At 35.1% G+C, this 21,394-nt stretch overlaps 2 protein-coding genes and 1 long non-coding RNA gene across 3 annotated transcripts; 2 read left to right on the top strand and 1 right to left on the bottom strand.

The window, feature by feature from the left end:
- Positions 1-717: 717 nt before the first annotated feature.
- On the bottom strand, positions 718-8,315 carry LOC132190116 (serine carboxypeptidase-like 2). Its single transcript, XM_059605007.2, has 14 exons — positions 8,035-8,315; positions 7,815-7,960; positions 3,870-3,946; positions 3,668-3,790; positions 3,367-3,469; positions 3,245-3,282; positions 2,537-2,638; positions 2,341-2,427; positions 2,087-2,242; positions 1,912-1,983; positions 1,706-1,824; positions 1,300-1,413; positions 1,055-1,109; positions 718-959 (listed from the first exon to the last, which is right to left on the bottom strand). The coding sequence occupies exons 1-14, from the start codon at positions 8,280-8,282 to the stop codon at positions 876-878; spliced, it is 1,524 nt and encodes a 507-aa protein (XP_059460990.2). The 5' UTR covers positions 8,283-8,315; the 3' UTR covers positions 718-875.
- Positions 8,316-15,998: 7,683 nt separating this feature from the next.
- ATL43 (RING/U-box superfamily protein) lies at positions 15,999-17,795 on the top strand. The gene has a single exon (XM_059604468.2). It carries the CDS (start codon positions 16,014-16,016, stop codon positions 17,346-17,348), a length of 1,335 nt encoding a protein of 444 aa, XP_059460451.2. The 5' UTR covers positions 15,999-16,013; the 3' UTR covers positions 17,349-17,795.
- Positions 17,796-19,887: 2,092 nt separating this feature from the next.
- On the top strand, positions 19,888-20,683 carry LOC148583859 (uncharacterized). Its single transcript, XR_015909173.1, has 2 exons — positions 19,888-20,253; positions 20,558-20,683. It is a non-coding gene; the product is annotated as an uncharacterized LOC148583859 (long non-coding RNA).
- Positions 20,684-21,394: the final 711 nt, after the last annotated feature.

The raw sequence follows: 21,394 nt of genomic DNA, 5'->3' as shown, positions 1-21,394 counted from the left end.
GTTTTAATTTTGATTTAAAAGTTTAAAGATTTTTAATAGTAAAATATTGAAAGATGCTTGCCACATCAGCTTCTTTTGATGGGCTAAATATGGGAATGTTATTGCATTGTAGCATTTCCCTTAAAAAATTAAAGAGAGGTATGGCTTTTGTAAGTCAGAAAAAGTGACGCTGATGTGGAGGAGAGAGTAAGAAAATTCACACGATCATTTCATAAGAGATTAAGAGGTCATTCTTGGTCTGATTTTGCTAAAATTTGAGTATGATGTTTCTAAAGATGAGAGCTTTGTACTGACTAGTATAGTGCCGATCATTGGAATTCCTATCTAGTTGCTTGATTATCGATACCCACTTGATAGAATCTTTATTCATTGTTCTTGTTGAAAACCACCTTAAGGTGATGAATTGATCGATGTTGTAATTCAAGAAAGTTTGTGTGCTTAATTTGCTGGTAACCTTTACAAATTGCTATAAAAAAACATGTTTAAAGTTTTAACTGGTCTACGGCATGTGGTTTTTCACTTCACATTGAAGGGTTTTCCACATAAATTTTTTAATGTTTTACTTATGGGTGCTTGATTTATTTTTGTGAGTTGGGTTTTGGTGCTTGAAGTTATTATTATTATTATTACTATTATTATTATTATTATTTTATCCCGAGCCAATCTCAAGGTTAATTTGGTTTCTCCTACAAATCAACAATAGAATTTTCAAGGACCAAGAAAACAAAATTGGTTCCAATGCTTCAGTTCCAAACCAATAACAAAACTAACCGAGGTTGTGTTTTGTCCTAATTGAAATGCAAAATAATACTGAAAAATTAAACTCGAAAATACCATGTTACAACTTTGAACACAACTCAAGTGGCAATTGTGGTTTACAAAGGGTAATAAGCAAGCCACCTATCTAGCATGGCAGAGCACTCCTTAGCCTTGTATTCTGGAGCAACATGACCCGCACCCTGTGATGCACAATTGAATTCATTCATAAATATGGTTTAATATTTTCTTATAAAGATAATTTGGGATAATAATTAATGAAATGAATCTTGATTACCTTTACAGTTGCATATATCAGAGTATAATCACCATTTGAAAACTTCTCGGTGTATCTGCAGCAACATATATAAATATACATTTCTGGTCAATTTTTCGTATTCTTTTAAATTAATTATTGGATATGTAGAACTCACAGATCTAATGATTAATTTGAAAAAACGATGTATGAAAAATGGACAAAAATATACATATAACATATCTCAAAAAGAATAATTTGCAAGAAATCAAAAGAGCGAAACTTACCCAGCAACTTGACCATCCACATACCATGCTCGCCAAACGTCAGAAATAGTCAAATTTAGAAAACGGATCCAATTTTGCGTACCAATATGGGGAATAGACATGTCATGATCCCCACTGCACAACAGTGATTATTAGAACAAAAATCATCTTTTGATATGTGAGAAAAATATCATAAATATATAGTAGGAGTGGCCGTTAGTGTTTAGGTCAACCCTAACATGACTAATTTAATTAAATGAATTAAACCCCTTCACAATAATCCACTATTTTCGTCATGTTGGGTTCGTGTCGGGTTTTCGGGTCTCGTCAAAATATGGGTATAAAACTATATAAGTCAACCCAAACCAAATTTGAAAAAAAAAAAAAAAAAAAAAAAAAAATTGGAAAGGGAGTTACAAGAAATCACCTGTATACAAGAGCTCGAAGGTTTGTGTCACTAAGATTCCGATGATACTCAACACTACTAGGGACAGTCTTTGTGTAAGCTAAGGTCCTATTGCACCATTTCCAAACACCAGTTGTTCCCTGTTTATTAATTCAGAATCATTACTTTCTTTAATTACTTCAAAATTTTTTTTTTTTTTTTGGGCAAAATTTGTATATAATACATACGTTTCTAACATTAAGGGCTTCTCGCACACTCTTATCATTAGCCCATATGCCCAAGAGCACATAATCATATACCTGAAAGGAACAAGGAAGTGCATTAATACTTGGTTAATTAATTACTTTTTTATGTGTGAAATCATGCAATCTTATTAAAACAATGTGAAGAGAGATTTTTTACCCGACACCAATGTGCAGGATTTGTTTGAGAAAGGAGATCACTCTCTTCAGAGTTCTCTTCAAGATATCTTCTCTTCAGGTGTTCTTTAATTGATCTTGGAGATTCATTCTGACAACTAGGCTCCAAAACTTGCTTGAGGTTTATTTGAAGCAGCAGCTGCATGTATTATTAAAAGGTTCAAAATGGTCTTGATTCTTATATTTCTTAATAGGGTTAAATATTCTAAAGCCCCTTGAAGTGGTAGGGCATTTGACCTCATCAATGGCTTGAATATCTGAGACACATTGTACATTGCTCTCATCTACATTCACAAAATTTCCATTGCAGCTTTCTTTGGCGGACTACAAAAGCACAAAAAAAGATTGTTTGATTTAAAGCGATTTCATTCAAGCTAAAAGAAGATGTATATATATGGTAGCTTATAAGGATGTACAAGATGAGAGATGTTACCTCATAGAGTTCGTCTGATATAAGTGTCAACCGGTGGGCAAATGGGATTCTTGAATTCTCATCAATAAATGAATCTGTCTTTGGGTTCCCAAGCACATATCCCTGGTAACTTGAATGAGGATTAATGTTAGAATATATAATATGTATATATAATTACCTTCAAGGATGGAATGTAATAAGGTTTGATGGATTTGAGCAAAATGTCTTTGTTTTTCTCTCTTTTTTTCGCTTTTCTATTTAATTTCCTTTTCATTACGAGTTTCTTCAAAAGTCATGTTTAAAGAACCTTCTTAAGAAAACATAAAACAGAGCGTTGAAAGATCATAGTTTTTTAAGCAGAGAGTTGAAAGATCACAGTTTTTTAAGTAGATTGTCGGGGTTATCCCACATCGGTTGTGGAATGGGCTGATTGTTACTTTATAAGTGAGGTGAAAAACTTAATCTCTTGACCTAGCTTTTGGGGTTGAGAGAGGCCCAAGACCATCCAACACTAGAATCAGAGCCCAGTTTCAACCAATAAGTCTCGGCCCAACAGTACACAGAAAAAACAGATTGTCTCTACTTCGACCCAGGGCCCGATGTGTTTTATAAGTGTTGAGGGAAAGCTTCATCTCTTAAGCTAGCTTTTGAAATTGAGAGAAACTCAAGACCACCCAACACCGATCATAAGACATTATTGAGTTGGAGTTCTTGAATAGGAAATTATACCTTAAGATTCAAATAAGGCTCTGGTGCATCTAAGTTACCTGCATTATTCAAAACAAAGCTTAATATTTCAGTTTGAAACAAAAGCTTCATCTTTTTTAATAAGTATGAAGAATACTCTTTACCATTAAATATCTCTTGAGCGATAATAGGAATAGGTATGCCTGAATATGAATCACCACCAATGTAGAGTATATTCTCCAAATACTGAGGGTGTTGTATCAACCACTGCAATTCAATCAAAATGCAAACAAAATTAATGAAGAGAAAGTGGAAACACCTCTCTCTCTCTCTCTCTCTCTCTCTCTCTCTTATCTTCCAGCCTTTTTCTATCCCATTTTCATGAATACTGTCATCATTAACACCCAGTAGGCTCATTTTCTACTTGTGTTTTTTTCCACATTTTCTATGCTGATTGTCACATACCTTTTTGAGAAACTGATAAATCTGTGATGCAGATTCAAGGTCATCCATATAGTAGCCTTCTTGGGTTGTTGAGTAAGAGAATCCAGTGCCCACTGGTGCATCTACATACAAAATGTTGAGGCCCTGCAAAAATGAATTATTTCCACCTAAGCAACCATAGAAATTGACATGAAGAGCATAGCCATGGCATGAGATTTCTCACCAGTGTCCAGGTATATGGGTTGTAATGGAGGGATGGTAAGCTGCCGTTGTAATCTACATAAGTGATAGCCAATGGACCTGCAAAATTTTGGAAAGTTATCAGGGTCAAAATCACCTTAGGAAATCAATTTAAGTAATTGCCTTAGGTAATCCTTTTGATCAATAGGTTTGAATGAAATTGTTGGCTTCCAATTGATTTTCAAATAGAAAACTACATCATGGAAAGTAACTATGGGTTGTAATTCGTTTTTACGTGTTGTATTTAGGTCATGTCAAGACATAGGTACAAGATTATATATTTTTACCCTAATCCAACCAATTTAATTAAACAGGTCAGATCCCTCAACCATAACCCGCTAATTTGCATGTCGAGTTCGGGTTGTTTCGAGATTCGAGGCATGGGTATAACATTATATAGGTCAACTTTAACCCAACTCATCTAACTAAATGGGGCAAACTCATCAATTTTAACCCATTAGTTTCGTATCAAGCCACGGATGTATCAAAAATTGTCAACTCCATTTCTAACCATTGGGCTTTAGTACTACTTTAGGCTCTAGCCCAACCCTTCAGCCAAAAGAGGTTGCAAGACCTGAGCCCAAGAAACTGCTGGGCCTGGAGTGAGCATATAACCTTGTATTACTATTTACCATCATAGCTTCTTTGGCCTTTTATTTTTTACTCTCTTCTACGAATAATTATTTTTTTAATTAATGGTAAAGTGGTAAAGCTCATTGCCCCATTTTCTCCGCAATGGTACTTGCCAAATGTACATCGTCACTAGATAATGGATGGCAGTCTCCTCGTTTTTTTTTTTTTTTTTTTCGCCTCCATATATTTAATTTTTTTTTTTGGCTCAATATATTTAATTTCATGAGTAATGCTATATATTACATTTTATTTTAATATTAGTTAATTAGACCGATGTGGGCGTGCCTATCGAATTTTTTTTTTTTAAAAAAAATGATAAACATTATCATATTAACCTAACTAAGTGATAGAGATATGAGGGTATGATAGGTAGTAATATTACTTGTATTTTATAGGGGTGATCATGCGGTTGCGGTTAGCGATTAGTGGCTAAAACCGCTAACCACAACCGCTTAAGTGGTTAGTACATTTTACTAACCACTAGGCAATTAACCGGCCCAGTTAGCGCATCCGGCTAACCGCTTTTTTTGAGCTTTTTGGGCTGAATTTGAGAATTAGGCTTCTTTGTGCTTACTTTAAATGTTTTTTTCCACTTTTTTTTTTTTTTTTTTTTTTTGGCCTTTTGGTCCAATTTTTAGTTTTGGGCTTATTTTGCCCTTTTTGGCCTCTTATGTGCCTTTTTGGTATCAAAATATGTACTATTTAACAAGCATATAAGTTGTAATAAACCACATTGGGCTTGCTCCAAAATGAGCCCATATTAAAAAAAATGTAATGGGTAACTAAAAAAACCCAAATGCTATCGGTATATAAAATAATAATAATAATAATAATAATAATAATAAAAAAAATAACATAGTTATATGAAAAGCATCAGGATAATCAAATTCCTAACCCAAAGTAATACAAATATGAAAATCAAGGAAAACACAATTGTTAAAAAGCCTTAGGTAGATATCTCAAACATGGAATACAAACATAAACATATTCAATACACCATAATAACAATATATATATATATATATATATATATATATATATATATAAAAAAAAAGCGGTTACCGGTTTTCAAAAACTCACTAACCGCTAACTTAGCGGTTTTTACTAACCGATTTTAAAAGCAATTAACGCCTAAGCGGTTAGCGGTTAAAGCAGTTAGCGGTTACAAAGCGGTTAATAAAAACTGCATGAACACCTCTAGTATCAAATACTACACTCTCAACCTGTTGAATATATATGAGAGTGTTTATCAATTCTTTAATTCCTAATAAAACATGAGTATTAAGATTTAAGAATACCTTCTTAAAAAAATATAAAATAAAATCCTGTCATCATCAATGTGCTAATAACGGTTTTGGGTATTTTTATCCTCCTCCTCCCCCTCCTTTTCCTTTCTCTTCCCCTCTTTTCTTTCCTTAGATTCACCGTCCAGACTCTTTAATGGCCTATCACGTTCTGCGCACCACCATCCCATTGAATATGATGAGATTTCTAGATCTATTTTATTCAGAATTAGATATGGATTTTTCCATTAGTTTCGTCTATCCACGCTACCGTTTATCGTGATTGCCGACCACCCCTTCTTTCTAGCCGTTTTTATTTTTTTATTTTGCATTTTCATTTTTGTTTCTGAATAAGATAAGTTTGTTGTTGGTCTAACTGTAGCAGGTCTTGGATTTGTTGTTTTCTTAGGTTTTGCTTAAGAATAATGAAATGGTTTTTGGTAGGTCTTTTGTTTTCTTTTGGTTCTTTTCTGGGAGCAAATTATTGACGGATGATGAATGAATTATCAAGTTTATAAAAGAATTGTCATTGATGAAAGAAACATCCATAGTAACGTGATTCGTCAATTTATGCTATAAATCTATACTAACTGCAATGATGACATTTATAAGGTGTTGTTTTGTAACAGTCTAAGAGGTTATTGGGTATGTCATAGATAGTGTTAGGATCGTAGAGTTTTCAACATGTATCTTTGACATTATATGATGGAGCATATTGCTCCAAATTGATTTTATATCAATAAAGATAATTTGTTTGTTAAAATAATAATAATAATAAAGGTTAAATACTAAATACCCCATTGGGGTTTCGTTTCTTTATTTTTTTTCCTCTAGAGTTTGATTTTTATTATAGCAGGTCCATGTGGTTTTGATAATAAACCAAATTAGTCATCATGTCAGTTGACTGTTAGTTGACTTAACAAAAATCCACGTGAACCAATCAAATGTTGACACGTGGCACCTATTTAATTTTTTTTTTTTAATTAAAAAAAAAAATTTGGGGGTGGCTGGTGCCCAAGGGGGTAGCCGAAACCACCCCCAGTGAGGACTGGGGGCCACTCCCATGGAGCCTAGGGGTGGCCGAAACCGCCCCCAATGGTGATTGGGGGTGTTTTCGGCCACCCCCTTGGCTCCAAGAGGGTGGCCGAGCCACCCCCTTGGTGCCCAAGCGGGTGGTCGAATACTGGGGGTGGTTTAGGCAAACCACCCCAACCACCATTGGGGGTGGTTTCGGCCACCCCCTAGGCTCCATGGGGGTGGCCACCCCGCCCCCCCCCCCCCCCCCCTCCCCCCCAAATACCCACTGGGGGTGGTTTCGGCCACCCCCAATTTTTTTTTTCCTTTTTTTTATTTGTTTTCGTTTTTTTAAAAAATTAATTTAAAAATTAAAAAAAAAAAAATTAAGTAGGTACTACGTGTTAACATTTGATTGGTTCACGTGGACTTTCATTAAATCAACTAACAGTGAACTGACAGAATGACTAATTTTGTCTATTATCAAAACCACAATGACCTCCTGTGATAAAAATTAAATCTTATGGGGAAAAAAAAAATAAAGAAACGAAACCACAATGGGTATTTAGTATTTAACCCTAATAATAGTAAGGGGAAAATGCAGTTTACCCCTTGAAGTTTCAGGAGTTTTTCAATTTTAACCTCAAAGTTTAAAAATTGGCAATCTACCCCCCTGAAGTTTCAAAAATTGGCAATTTAAACCTCCCGTTTAATTTTTCCGTTAAATTGGACGGAAATTTTTTTAAAAAAGCCTGAGGGCAGTGATGTAATTTTATAGATTTCCGTCCATTTTGACGGAAAAATTAAACGGAAGGTTTAAATTGCCAATTTTTGAAACTTCATGGGGGTAGATTGCCAATTTTTGAACTTTGGGGTTAAAATTGAAAAACCCCTGAAACTTCAGGGAGGTAAATTGCATTTTTCCCTAATAGTAATAATAAATAAGAAATAAAGATAAAAAAAAGTAGCAGAGGAATGAGAAAATAAAGGGTACCTACCGCTTTCAAAAAGGAAGGCAGAGAGAACAGAGCAGCCAGGGCCTCCCGTAAGCCATAGCATAAGGGGGTCTTGGGAAGGGTTCCTCTGAGATTCTACGAAATAGTAAAAGAGCTGCGACTCGTTCGACTCACCTACACCCACATATCTGATCCAACCAAATCAATACAATTTGACCCAAAACAAAAAGAAACAAGTAGAAGAAGAAGCTTAATTCATTACCCTGTTTCAAGACTGAAGGGAAGATCACCATCAAAACCAGGTAGCTTGGTGACAGCAGTCTGCGAGGCAGCTTTGCCAGAGAAAAGGAATAGAAGAAGAAGAAGAGCCTGCAACAACCACATTGACCAAAGAAAGCCACTGCGTTGGAGGAACAAATTTCTTAGACCATTTTCTGGTGCCATAGCTTCAAACCGACACTCTTTCAATACCGTTCCAAGTGCATGCCACCCATAAATAGATTGAAACATCAGGTTTGTCGTTCTGAATAAGAAAGTCAGGTGGTAACCTATCATTTTGAATAAGAAAGTTAGATGGTAACCTATCCGACAGATTCATCAAACTGCAAATACCCACAAAGAATTATAGTTGAATAGTGAATACAGGGCACGTGATGAATGATTGAATGATAAAGTGGTTAAATTTAGGGATAAATGTAAAATTTGGTCTATGTGATTGGCTTAAATTACAAATCACTCCTTGTGGTATAACAAATAATTTATAAGTCCTTGTAGTTAGCCTAAATTACAAATTACTTTCAGTGGTATAATAAAATAATGGGTAAAGTCCACTTAATCCCCTCAAACTACCACTCCAATGACGATCTACCCCACAAACTATCAATTACGACAATTTACCCTCCAAACTACCAATACAATGACAATGTACCCCCTAATGCTAGCAAAATGATGAAATTACCCCAATAGAATTTTCAATAAGACTAAAAATACCCTTAAAATTTGAAAAAAGAATTAAAATTTAGTTTTTTTTTTTTTTTTTAGTAAAGGTAATTTCATCATTTTTTTAAAATTTGGGGTACATTGTCATTGTTTTGTAGGGGTGTCAATATGGTTACGGTTAGCGGTTATTGACAATAACTGCTAACCGTAACCGCCTTAGCAGTTAATAGATTTTACTAACTGCAACCGCTAACCGCCGGTTAGCGGTTAATGAAATAAGTAATCGTCCGCTAACCGCTTTTTTAAAATTGGGCTTTTTTTTTTGGGCTTTTTGGGTTTTTTTTGGGCGTTTGTAGGCTTTTTTATTAATGTATCATTTTTTAGGGGTGAAATAGCGGTTGCGGTTAGCGGTTAGTGGCTAAAACCGCTAACCGCAACCGCCCAGGCGGTTAGTAATTTTTACTAACCACCTCCGCTAACCGCCTAGGCGGTTAACCGCCCGGTTAGCAGTTAACCGCTTTGGGATAACCGTGTTTTTCTAACCGCTTTTTTGGGCATTTTTTTGGAGTTTTTTTTTTAGACCGATTTTGGGCTGGTTTTGGACCGGTTTTTGGCTACTTTAAACATTTTTTTTGCTCATTTTAAAAGTTCCCCCCCCCCCCCCCCCCCCCGCCTCCCCCCCCTTTTCATGGCCATTTTAGCATTAAAAATTGCTATATACCAAAATCTTATTGGTCACCTTCTACAAATCTACACATCATATAATATACAAATAAAATTACAATAAAATCATCACTTCACTTGTAGTCTTATACATAAACTCACACAGAAATAAAATAAAACACAAACAAGTTCATAAACTCACAAGCAATCAAAAAAACCAACATGGTTGAACTTGAAGCTTGAGCCCCATTTCAATCAACCAAAAAAAGTTCATAAACTCACAACTTATTGTTATTTATTATATGAATTATATGTATATATAATATAAATATATATTATTTTTTTTAAAAAAAGCGGTTAGCGGATTTCCAAAACCCACTAACCGCTAACTGCAACCGTCTAGGCGGTTAGCGGTTTTTACTAACCGCTTTCAAAGCGGTTAGGCAGTTAGCGGTTAACGATTATAGCAGTTAGCGATTAGTGGTTGCAGTTAGGCGGTTTTAAATTTCACCCCTATCATTTTTTACCCTCATTTGTTTTTTGTATTTTTAGTGTCTTCTTTGGCCCAATTGCTATAAAAAGAGTCAATATTGAAAAATCAAAAATATTTGACCTCAAATTTACATTTACTTGTACTTGATCATAACTGGTTAACTTTTTTTTTTTAACAAAAAAAAAACTCACACACACACAACACATAAAAAAAAAACAAAAAAAAAAGCATATAAAAAAAAGTTCAACACAACTGTCACAACATATAAAAAAAGTTCAACGCAACATATAAAATAAGTTCAAATAAAACATATGATATATATGATTATATGTATTATTTGTTATTATATAATCATATGATTTAATGATCAATTCATCATGTGATATAATCATATCAATTATAGTGATAATATTACTAAAATTAGAATGATAATACATTAATACTTCAATTGTGTTTATAAGTAACACATTATTTAATCCAATGTCAATTACTTCATTTGATATTATACGAATCACATTATCATTGTACATTAAAAATATGATTAACTTGAATAAAGTATTTGAGTTTTCATTGAATCATATGATTAAGTATTGATCTTATACATTTATATTATTCATATGCATATTTGTATAATTATAATTTATAACATATATAGACTTATAAGTTTATAACATACATTGGAACTAAGTCTCTAAATACTTAATTGTTGTATTAGTATGAATTGGTATACTTATGAGTTATATCATATTATATATGTATAATTTGTTATTATGCAATCAAATGATTTAATAATCAATTGATCATGTGATATAATCATATAAATTATAGTGATAATATATTAATACTCAAATTGTGATTTAATTATATAAAAAAAAGTTGTAATTTAATAATCAAGTTATTATGTTATATGTATAAATATTATTATAATTATAATTATAAAAATATATTATATAAAAAGGTGGTTAGCGGTTAAGCGGTTATCGGTTAATACGGTTAAGCGGTTAGCGGTTAGAACCGCCCGCATTGACACCCCTATTGTTTTGGTAGTTTGGGAGGTAAATTGTTGCAATTGATAGTTTGAAGGGTAGATTGTCATTGAGGTGGTAGTTTGAAGGGGTTAAATGGACTTTAACCTAAAATAATTTATAGGTCCTCATGGTAGCCAAAAATAACAGTTTACTCTCTAAAATTAATTTCCATTAAGTAACTTAACATAATTCGTTACTTTGTCACATCATATTGTTACAGTAAATTAACATAATCTCTTATATCTCCAATATTTTACTCCGTGTGTAACTCTCTCTCATTTTCATCTTTTTCGCCATGTTTTGTGAACATTTTGTAAGAATTTGACGATCGCATTTTGTGAAGCGGTCAAGGAAGATGTAGATAGGGAGGATTACACATGGAGTAAATTTTTGGGGATAGGTTAAGTTACTGTAACAGTATGACGTGGAGTGATGGCTAGCGTGTACTCTTAACAAGCGTAAAATGATGTGAAAAATCCTAATTGTTATTTTTGAAAGTTAGAAATTAATAATAACACATGTCGCGTTTTTATTGGGTATGACAAGGCAAAGTGACAGATTTTGTTAATTAACTTAATGAAAATTGATTTTAATGAGTAAACTGTTATTTTGGCATACCTTGAGGAACTATAAATTATTTTTTATACCACATGGAGTGATTTATAATTTAGGCCAACTACATGAACTTATAAATTATTTTTTATACCACATGGAGTGATTTATAATTTAGGCCAACTACATGAACTTATAAATTTTTTTTTTTTTTTTATATCATATTGAGTGATTTGTAATTTAGGTCAACCACAAAGACCAAATTTGCATTTATCCCTTAAATTTATCTATTTTTATTAGTTTAGGTTTTTTACATAAGTGGTAATTTAACACCATATCAGAATTAGAAGTAGGGTTGAAAATCAGGTCCAGGTTCCCAGTTATTGGCCAAAACTGGGAACCGGAACCGGAGTACCCGGTTTTTGATTTTTGAACTGGAATCGAGTACCCGATTAATCGGTTATACAATAACCAGCCGGTTTCAGTTGGTACCGAGTTATCCTAACCAGGTAATTGATTTTTTAAAGTTTTTTGCATTTTAGGTTGTTTTAGGTATTGGGCCTAATTTTTGGGCTTATTTTAGGTCTTGAGCCTCATTTTTGGGCTTAATTTAACCATTTTGTGCCCCATTTTTTTTTTTTAAAAAAAAAATTCAAAAATATTAATAAATATACTGAAATTATAGAAGTGATTTAGGCTTTTTGTGAACCTTAGAGTAAAAAAATAATAATAAATATACTAAATTAAAAAATATATATAAAATTAAAAATATATATTATTATTATATATATACCCGGTGTCGCGATTATAACTGAGTATTTAAAAACCTCAAAACTGATAACCGGCAACGAGCGTTCCGGTTTTTCAATTCTAGTCCCGATTTTTCAATCTTTTTTACACTCCTAATTAGAAGTCGTGAGTTCAAAATCCACTTCATCGATTCAATTTCGTTTTTCACGTAAATTTATTCTGTTGATGCACAGTTTTCCAGACGATGATGTGGCACGCCTACCGAGCTTGAGTTGGACCAACAGCCGAACAATTTGACTGCACAACAAAGAAGAAAGAAGAATCGAAGTGACCGGGGGTGAGCACTCCGATGCCTAAGTCAGAATGGGAAAGGATACTAGTAACAATTACAGAGCTCAAATTATGAGAGTTATGATTACCTTTGCTTTGATCATATGACTTGTATTTATAGCCATTGGAGAGAATTTGATTTCCCACTTATTAAGGAATCTTATCCCTTGATATCGGCTAAACAAACATTTGAATGAAAGATCATATTTGTTAGTTCTTCCACGATTTCAGCGACTTGAGATCAGATGATCAATTTCGTAATCTTTTAGGATATCAGAGTTATTCCCTTTACTGAGACTTACATGTCCTGAGTTATTCTCGGACTTTTTGGTCTCGGCTAGGGGTTGCCTCGGATTTGTGGTCTCGGATCACATGAACAGGTCTCGTCTCGGATCACATGAGTCTCGTCTCGGATCACTTGAGTAGGTCTCGGACTTGGGCCTCCTTTGGCTGGGCCCAAGGATTGCTCACTAAATGGTAGGCTAGTTCATGACCCAACATATTCTATACTATTAACTTTAACTTTTTGGAATAAGTTGCCTTACAAATATGATGGTTTTCTCTGGTTTTCATCGGTCAAGTGTACGGCCAACAGAAGATTGCATTTTGCTTATAGAGTATAATCACTTGACAGTTAGACTAATGTCTTCAAAAACATTTAAACTAAAAAAGTAAAGGATATAGTGACAATGACCCGTAGATTTTATTGATCATAGGGACACTACTTCTTTGCCATTCAGATTTCAAATTTATGAAAGAAAAGGAGAATTCCGACCCAACTCAATCAATCAAGAATTTTACAAAAAGTTAAAACTCATCAAGGAACAAAAGCATTTTAGCAGTTGTTTGTAAGCCGATCATTCATATTTAGGTTTTAGTATGTGAATCCGAAAATCATATATTGAATCACGTAAATCTTTATTCTATTTTGTCTGGTAGAGCACTAAGCACAGTTGCTCCATAGTCCTCATGTTCGTATGCTTAGAACATGTTTGAAATTGTGTTTGTAAGTTTTTAAATCAAAAAGCGTTTTTTTTTAAAAAAAAACAAAAACTTTATTTTGAAGCTCAAGCTTCCAAAATCTTCCACTTTGAATTTGAAGGAATGAGTATATTTGAATTACTATAAAATTAGGAATTTGATGAGGATTGTATTATCTTTGCTAAAATTTAGATTACCCTGTATTAAGGAATTTGATAAAATTGAATTACCTAAATTAAGAGATTTAAATAGGATTATATTTGACTCAAATTATCTGTAAACTCTATAAATAAATCATTTTCTATTGTAAACTCATCAAAGAATAGAAGCAAAACGGAGCACTTTATGCTTTATCCCGTGAACATAGATCATCGACCGAATCCCATAAATACTCATTTCTTTTTTTTTTTTTGTGGGGGGGGGGGGGGGGGGGGGGGGGGGGGAAGGGGGAAAGTTTATAATAAATTACTGAGTTAATGTGTGAAAAAAAACAAAGACCCTGAACCTTTTTTTTTGTTTTTTTTTTGGAATTTTTAGTCTCTAAGTCAATCGAAAAGATGTCATAAGCCATTTTGTTACATTTTCTTCAAAATGTCTAAAGTCGGTCATTTAATCTCAAAACTCACTATTTTGCCACGACAGTTTCTTTTCCACCTCACTTTAAAATATTAATTTAATTAAAAAATAAATCTAAAAAAAAAAAAAAAAATTGAAGGGGTGGCCAGTGGTGAGTCTGTTCACCCCTGGCCACCCCCAAACCCCCCATGGTTGCAGCCACCCCAGGTGGTTAGGGGTGGCTCGTGGCAACCTCAAACGCATGTGGGGGTGGCCGCAAAGCCACTCCATGGGTGTTAGGTTGGCCTACGAGCCACCCCTAACCACCTGGGGTGGCTGCAACCATAGTGGATTTGGGGGTGGCCAGGGGTGACAGACCCACCACTAGCCATCCCTTCAATTTTTTTTTTTTTTTTTTAATGTTTTTAGATTTATTTTTTAATTAAATTAATAAAAAATTAATATTTTAAAGTGAGGTGGGGGTGGCTGTAAAGCCACCCCATGGGTGTTAGGTTGGCCTACGAGCCACCCCGTTGGGAGGTTAGGGGTGGCCGCAAACCCCATATATGGGTTGGGGGGTGACCGCATGAAAACATTAATATTTTTTTAGATTTAATTTTTTAATTAAATTAATAAAAAATTAATATTTTAAAGTGAGGTGTAAAAAAAAGTTGACGTGGCAAAACAATGAGTTTTGAGATTGAATGACATATTTGGAAGAAAATGTAACAGAACGACTTATATATGACATCTTTTCGATTGAGTACTCTGAAACTAAAAATTCAAAAAAAAAAAAAAAAAAGTTCAATTTTTTTTTTTTCAAGCGTTGACATAAAAATTTATTATAGATTTTCCCCTTTTTTTATTTTATTTATTTTATTTATATATTCTGCTTTGTCTTTGATTTATTTTTCCTTTTGCCTTCAATCCCAAACAAATCTTTAATCTTAAAGCCCCAAGACTCAACAGTTATAAATTTGAATGCATTTTGCATTTTGAATGGCTAAGAATTTGCTTAGTTATTTTGGCTAAAAGTAAGAAATTAATAAGCTATTGTGAATGTTCTTATAGCGCCAATCAAACGACGAAAAAGTAATTTTTTATAGTGTGTAAAAGATAATAATTTTGTGAAATTTTAATTAAATATTATTTCAGTTTTCTCCATGTCTTTTGAAGGTACATATATTATTAATTATTTCATCTGGTGTCATTTGCATCTTTGAGGAAAAACAAAACAGCCATTTGTGTGGAAGTCAAGAATAATTTTGGTCAATTCTAGTAGATTCAAATGATGCCGAAGTTAAAGGGCTATTCAGGTGCTTGGAGATTTATCCATAAATTCCTATATATGCTACAACGCATGTACAACGAACTATTTCCCTATTTACCCACACAAAAAAAAAAAAAAAAAAGGTGAGTTGCAGAAGACACGAGTCCGGCATTGACAATAGCTGATAGGTACAAAACTTATGGTTTGTTAGGTGCAGTGGGAAGCATGGGTCACGTGATTAGTTATACTACTGGTTTATTTATGGCCGACGTAATTCAGGGGCGGGGCCCATGATTATGATTAATTACCAAAAGCTCGTTATTTCCCCTTTCTTCTAATTCCCTCACGTCCTTCGGTTTATGCTGCTGTCTGTCTCCAGTGAGCGGTAGACCTCTATTATTATTATTATTTTAATTTTGTTTTTTCACATCCTAATTCCATCCATTTAATTACAGTATAATATAATAAACTCTCAAATCATTTAGATCGTAGTATTAGATGCCTTTGTCTTTGCCTCCTTTGTATCTTTTCTCCAAAATCCTTCCCACAGAGAATCTCCCTCTAAAACAACACCGGCAGCAAGAACAGGAACCCATGTTTCTCGGTCTCATGAAACAACAGGAGTAAAACAAACAACAAACAACTTCCCATTTCGGTTATCCTCAACCGCAGCGTCAAAAATGGGCGTGTTCTGCTCGAAGCCCTTCAAGCTTGTCTCCGTCGTCCTCATCGCTGTAACTCTCTTTGTTACCCCTTGTTGTATTGCTGCAGACGACGTCGTTTATGGGGCGAGAAACTCTTCTTCCTCCCCACCGCCGCCACCTCCTCCTCCTCCTCCTCCTCCTCCGCCTTTGTCCAATGGGAAACCGACAAGTTTCTCGCCGTTTAGGCCTAGCATAGCGATCATAGTGGCAGTCTTGACCACCATGTTCTCCGTCACCTTCCTGCTCCTCCTCTACGCCAAGCACTGCAAGCGTGGAAGCGTCGTCGTCATCGGCCACGCACCTCCGTCGTCCGCCGTCAGGAAGAATTCGGGTATCGACCGGACCACCATCGAGTCCTTACCCGTCTTCCGATTCGGATCTCTCCGGGGCCAAAAGGATGGGCTCGAGTGCGCCGTTTGTCTCGCTAGGTTCGAGTCCTCCGAGGTCCTCCGCCTGCTCCCAAAATGCAAGCACGCCTTCCATGTCGAATGCGTCGATACCTGGCTAGACGCCCACTCCACTTGCCCGCTCTGCCGCTACCGGGTCGACCCGGAAGATGTGCTTCTTATCGACGAAGCCAAAATCCTACCCGAAACCCACCCTGTTCCACCACCGGAGAACGAGTTCGTCGTTATCAACGTCGAGGGGTCGAACCCGGGAATTCGGCGGGTTTCGGGTCGGCACTCTTCCGCCGGGGAGAGAGGGACCGGGTTCTTGCAATTCGTCCTGCAGAGAGCAGCAGAGCCCGGTCCTCATGATCTGGCGTCGTTCAGGAGATCCCTCGACAGCGCGGGCTTAAGAAAGAAGAGCGAGTCTGTAGCCGTCGGATGCTTTGACCGTCCCCGAAAGGACGGACTCCTGTTGACGGACGACAGGACAAGCTTGGAGCGTACAAGGTTCGAGCACCGGATCATTGTCTCCCCAGGTGCGGGTGGGTTCCACCAAAGGTGGAGCGACGTGCAACCCTCCGATCTGCTGTATCTACAATCAGAAATGATAATGAGCGACAGCCGTAGATTCTCGTCGTCAGAATCAGGATCTCGTCCTCGGCAGCAGCACCGTAATATGACTGGCGGGAATGGGTGGTGGGGTGGCAGAGGCGTAATAAATGCAAGAAGCGTGTCGGAAATCACGGGCCTAAGCAGGTTCCCAAACACCAACGCTCCAGCGTGTAGTAATCAGATTCGCAGCCATGATGATGATGTTGATTCCCGACGGGCCGGGGTTGTATCGAGGTGGTTGGCGTGGATTTCGCAGTCACGGCCATCGCCAGCTGTACGGTCGGGACGTACCACTGGAATTGCAGCTTAGCTTTAGCTTTAGTTATACACGTACACTGTACACAACAGGAAAAGAAATAACTGCTATGTTTGTTTCTTCTTTTCAAGAGGAGGGGGGTTGCTGCTAGATGCACGGCTGGAGGGACACATATCGCAGACGACCAAAGAAGAAATTTTTTTTTTCGAGAGTACAGCAGTAGACCACGTGGGTCGAAGAAGCACAGCACAGCACAGTGGACATTTGTCGCATTCAATTATTTCTCCTCCCCGGAGTAATTTTAAAATCTTCTCTGATACATGCGATGGGCGGGCATCTGGATTGGTGCTTGTTCCGACTGGAGTAATAGAAGAAGAATAGAGAGATCTTTTTTATTTATTTTTAATTATGGTTAACCTTTCTGATCAATTTTTAATCCTGGATTAATTACTCAGTAGATTCCAGATCTTCTGATTCATGCTTGGACAAGTAGGCGGTGCTTCGCTGGCGTTTGGCAAATTTGATTACATGTTTTTTTCATTGTTCCTACAAAGGTTTTGGCTTCTTTACACTGCCGATATTTTTGACTTTAAATAATACATTCTTTTTTCTTTTTTTCTTTTTTTGAGAATAAATAATAATACACTCTTTAACAGACCAAACATGTCAGAAAAAATTGTGTTGGGTAAATTTTTGTTTTCTTTATATTTTTGATCAAACATCCAAAATGACAAAATAGTTTGGAATTATTTCAATTTTTCCAAATTACTATTGAATATATGTGGTTTTTAAAATCATAATCGGATCAAAATGCAATAATAATTTATTATAAATTTAATAATAATTTTAAAAGCCACATCACTTTTGAAGTACACATAAACACATGTGATGTAGCGTTATTTTGAAATTTATCACAAATTCAATAGTGGTTGAAGATTTATTTATTTAAAGTATATTATCACTGCAATATAACACAAACAAGACACAAAAGGAGAGAGTTTAACATTATTCTTATTTCTTTCACCCAAGCATGTCTTCCGTTCTTTCCTTTTTCTTTTTCTTGGATGCTGCCACACCCGTCCTTTTGTTGCATTAAGTTGTGACTTGCAATTTTATCTTATATCGTTCTAAGGATGAGATGGTTATTTACTCAAAATTCAATAACGATTAATCACAAACTCAATAATAATTCTAGACGTCACATTATTCTTGGAGTGATAAAAGAAGAACATACGAGAGATTTCTAACATTACTCGATGTGACTTAATCTTTGGGCAAACCAAGATGATTTCCCTCATAAGATCAATTCTCACAAATTGCAAAGGGGATAAATTAAAGACTGATATTTAGTTATTTATAGGACAGGCACTATTTTAATTCTTGAAAAATACAAAAAAAGTTTTAATTTAGTTTATGAAGATTAGTAGGTTGTAAAATTTATATAATTGAAAAAGGCCACATTTAGATTATTTACTATCTAATGAAAATAATAATAATAATAATAATAATAATAATGATAAAGTAATTTTGATTGATATGAAATATGCCATGGGGATAGTTATCCAAGTGGCATAATCATGTTAACAAAAGATTGCTAAGATTTTAATTCTTTAAATTTACAAATAATTTTTAAAAATGTCTGTAAATATAACAAATCATCAATTTTTTTAAGATCAAATATATATATATATATATATATATATATATATATATATGCGCAAATTTCCTTTAACTACGTCAATTACTATCAGAGACCGATTTAGGGGGGACCAGAGCCACTAGGGACCAGTAGTGGCCCTAGTCCCCCTAAAATTACAAGAAGAAACAAATTTTAAGGCAATAATAATAATAATAATAATTTAAGGTATCTTTTGTTAATTGGTCTCTCTCCAAAAAAATTTTTAACCCTTGATCTTGTCCCAAATTCAAAGCTCACTATATTAGAAATTTACATGACACCATTGTTTTGTCATATGTTTGATTGTGAGGAAGGACAAGAGTTTCCTCTAGAAAAATGCTAGGGTCAATTGTCTTTTTTTTTTTTTTTTTTTTTTTTTTAAAAAAAAAAAATTATTTATTTATTTATTATTTTAAATAAGAATGAATAAAACACTTAACCGAAAATGCCAAGAAATAATTTAGAGTAATTCTAGAAGTTCTTTTTGTGTCTCTCAAAAAATGAGATGACTTTTAAAATCATCATTTGATTAAAATTGAAATCAATCACAAGCCCTATAACGATTTTAAGAGCTCCGTCATCCTTGAATGGACACAAGAGTGACATAAAATGGACTTGTAGCATTACTTCGACATAGAGGATTAATACATGTTCAACTATTTATAACCTGGCTGATGTTGCTCTTAAAGTCGTCATTGAACTTATGATTAATCACTGTTAAATTTTAATAAAATAATAATTCTAAAAGTCATCTCATTTTTTTTTTTTTTTTTTTGACACAAGATTAACTTTCTACCTTCTTCTTTTAGAAAAACTAATTAACTGCCGATGATGTGGCTTTACCATAAAGATAATCCCTGAAATTTAATAAATAGCACCTGTGAGGCTGTGACGACTGACGCACCACCACTGCACCACAGCAGTGTCTGGTTACGAAATGAAAGTGGCAGCCATGGAGGACCACTTCAATTTCCAGAAGCTGAACATGCTTTAAACCATCTAGCATTTATAATTGCTCATAAAAAAATAATAAAAATAAAAATAAAAAAGCCCAAAGATGAAGACTCCTATCCTTATCGACAGCGAACTCAATTTGGGTAAATTCTACGCCGTGGCAGCTCGGAAACGTAAGCTGATACCCATTGCAGCTTCTTCTCACCGGCGCTTCAGAAATAACTCTCCCTCCAATTTTGGAACCCCCAGACCCAATTTAGACATCAGAGTTGTTCGTCATACAACGCCAGCCCCAGAGCGTAGCTGGGTTTCTATAATCTGTGCCAGGTTAGCAGTCTAATCCTCTCTTCAAGATCAGAATTTGATTCATAAGTTTCTTCACTGTTGAGCATTGGTTATCTCTTACGGCACTTAACGTGTTTGATGAAATGCGTCTCTCGTTTTTCCACTCATTAGAGAAAAATATGTTGTAGATTATTAGATAGAAATCATTGATTTTCAATTGTTTGAATGATGTCGAAAATGTTTTCTGTCGTTTAATTAGTACGAAAAATATTTTTCCACTGCAACTAGAATAACCGTTCAAGATTACCGAACTTCACCTAATATTGCCGCCAATGTGTTGATACAGAGTGATGAGCAACAGAAGAAAGGAACGAAGGGAAGAAGAAGAAGATTGAACAAGTTGAGAGACAATGAGAAAACTGTATTCTCTGTATATTCAACCTTGATTACAATAAAGAAACAATTCTCTTTATATACTCGGCTACAATGATAACAGAATTAGATAACTAATCTAACTAACTTCAACTGTACAAGAAACAAAATTAACCAACTGAAAAAGGTTAAACAGAATTTTTGGATTTAATTCGCCAAATTTTTTGCATAGCCATCTTAGCGTTGATGTGCATTTGACTGTAGTTTTGAATATCTACAGCAATCTCATTATCCCATAGCAATGCCAATCCACCACTTCGTCCAACACAATCTACTACGAACTCACTCCCAAACCCTAGTTGGACTTTTAACCATTCCATCCAGAGAGCTTGTAATTTGGTTTCTATAAGGAAAATCAAATTGGATCGCTCTTCCTTCACCATTTTGCGAAGGTCACGAACTGTCTGAGGGTTCCCAAGTCATCGATAGTTCCAACTTAAGATATTCATTGCGGTGGGTGGGATTGAGCACCAGCCATCGCCTTATGGTCACCCAGGTTACCATGTTCGTAAGCACTGCCCTTCCCTTTCTTCCGCTCACTCTCAATTCTTTCACCACCCTCCCTTCTCCATGTCTTTTTACGCATACTTGGGATGCATCTGTCGTCGAAGCTACCTCATTGTTGTGTGTACGGGCCTGCTTTTTCCAAGTCCTTAGACTAGCCCCCAAAGAGAGAGAGAATAAGTAGAAGAAGAAGAGGAAAAACAAGTTCACTCTGTAGAAATATAATGACATCTTAGCCTATTGGTTT

Source organism: Corylus avellana, chromosome 9 (genome assembly GCF_965113065.1).
Source record: "Corylus avellana chromosome 9, dhCorAvel1.hap1.2, whole genome shotgun sequence".
Classification (NCBI taxonomy): domain Eukaryota; kingdom Viridiplantae; phylum Streptophyta; class Magnoliopsida; order Fagales; family Betulaceae; genus Corylus; species Corylus avellana.
Note: the sequence above shows the minus strand (reverse complement) of the source record. Positions and strands in the feature narration are given on the sequence as shown.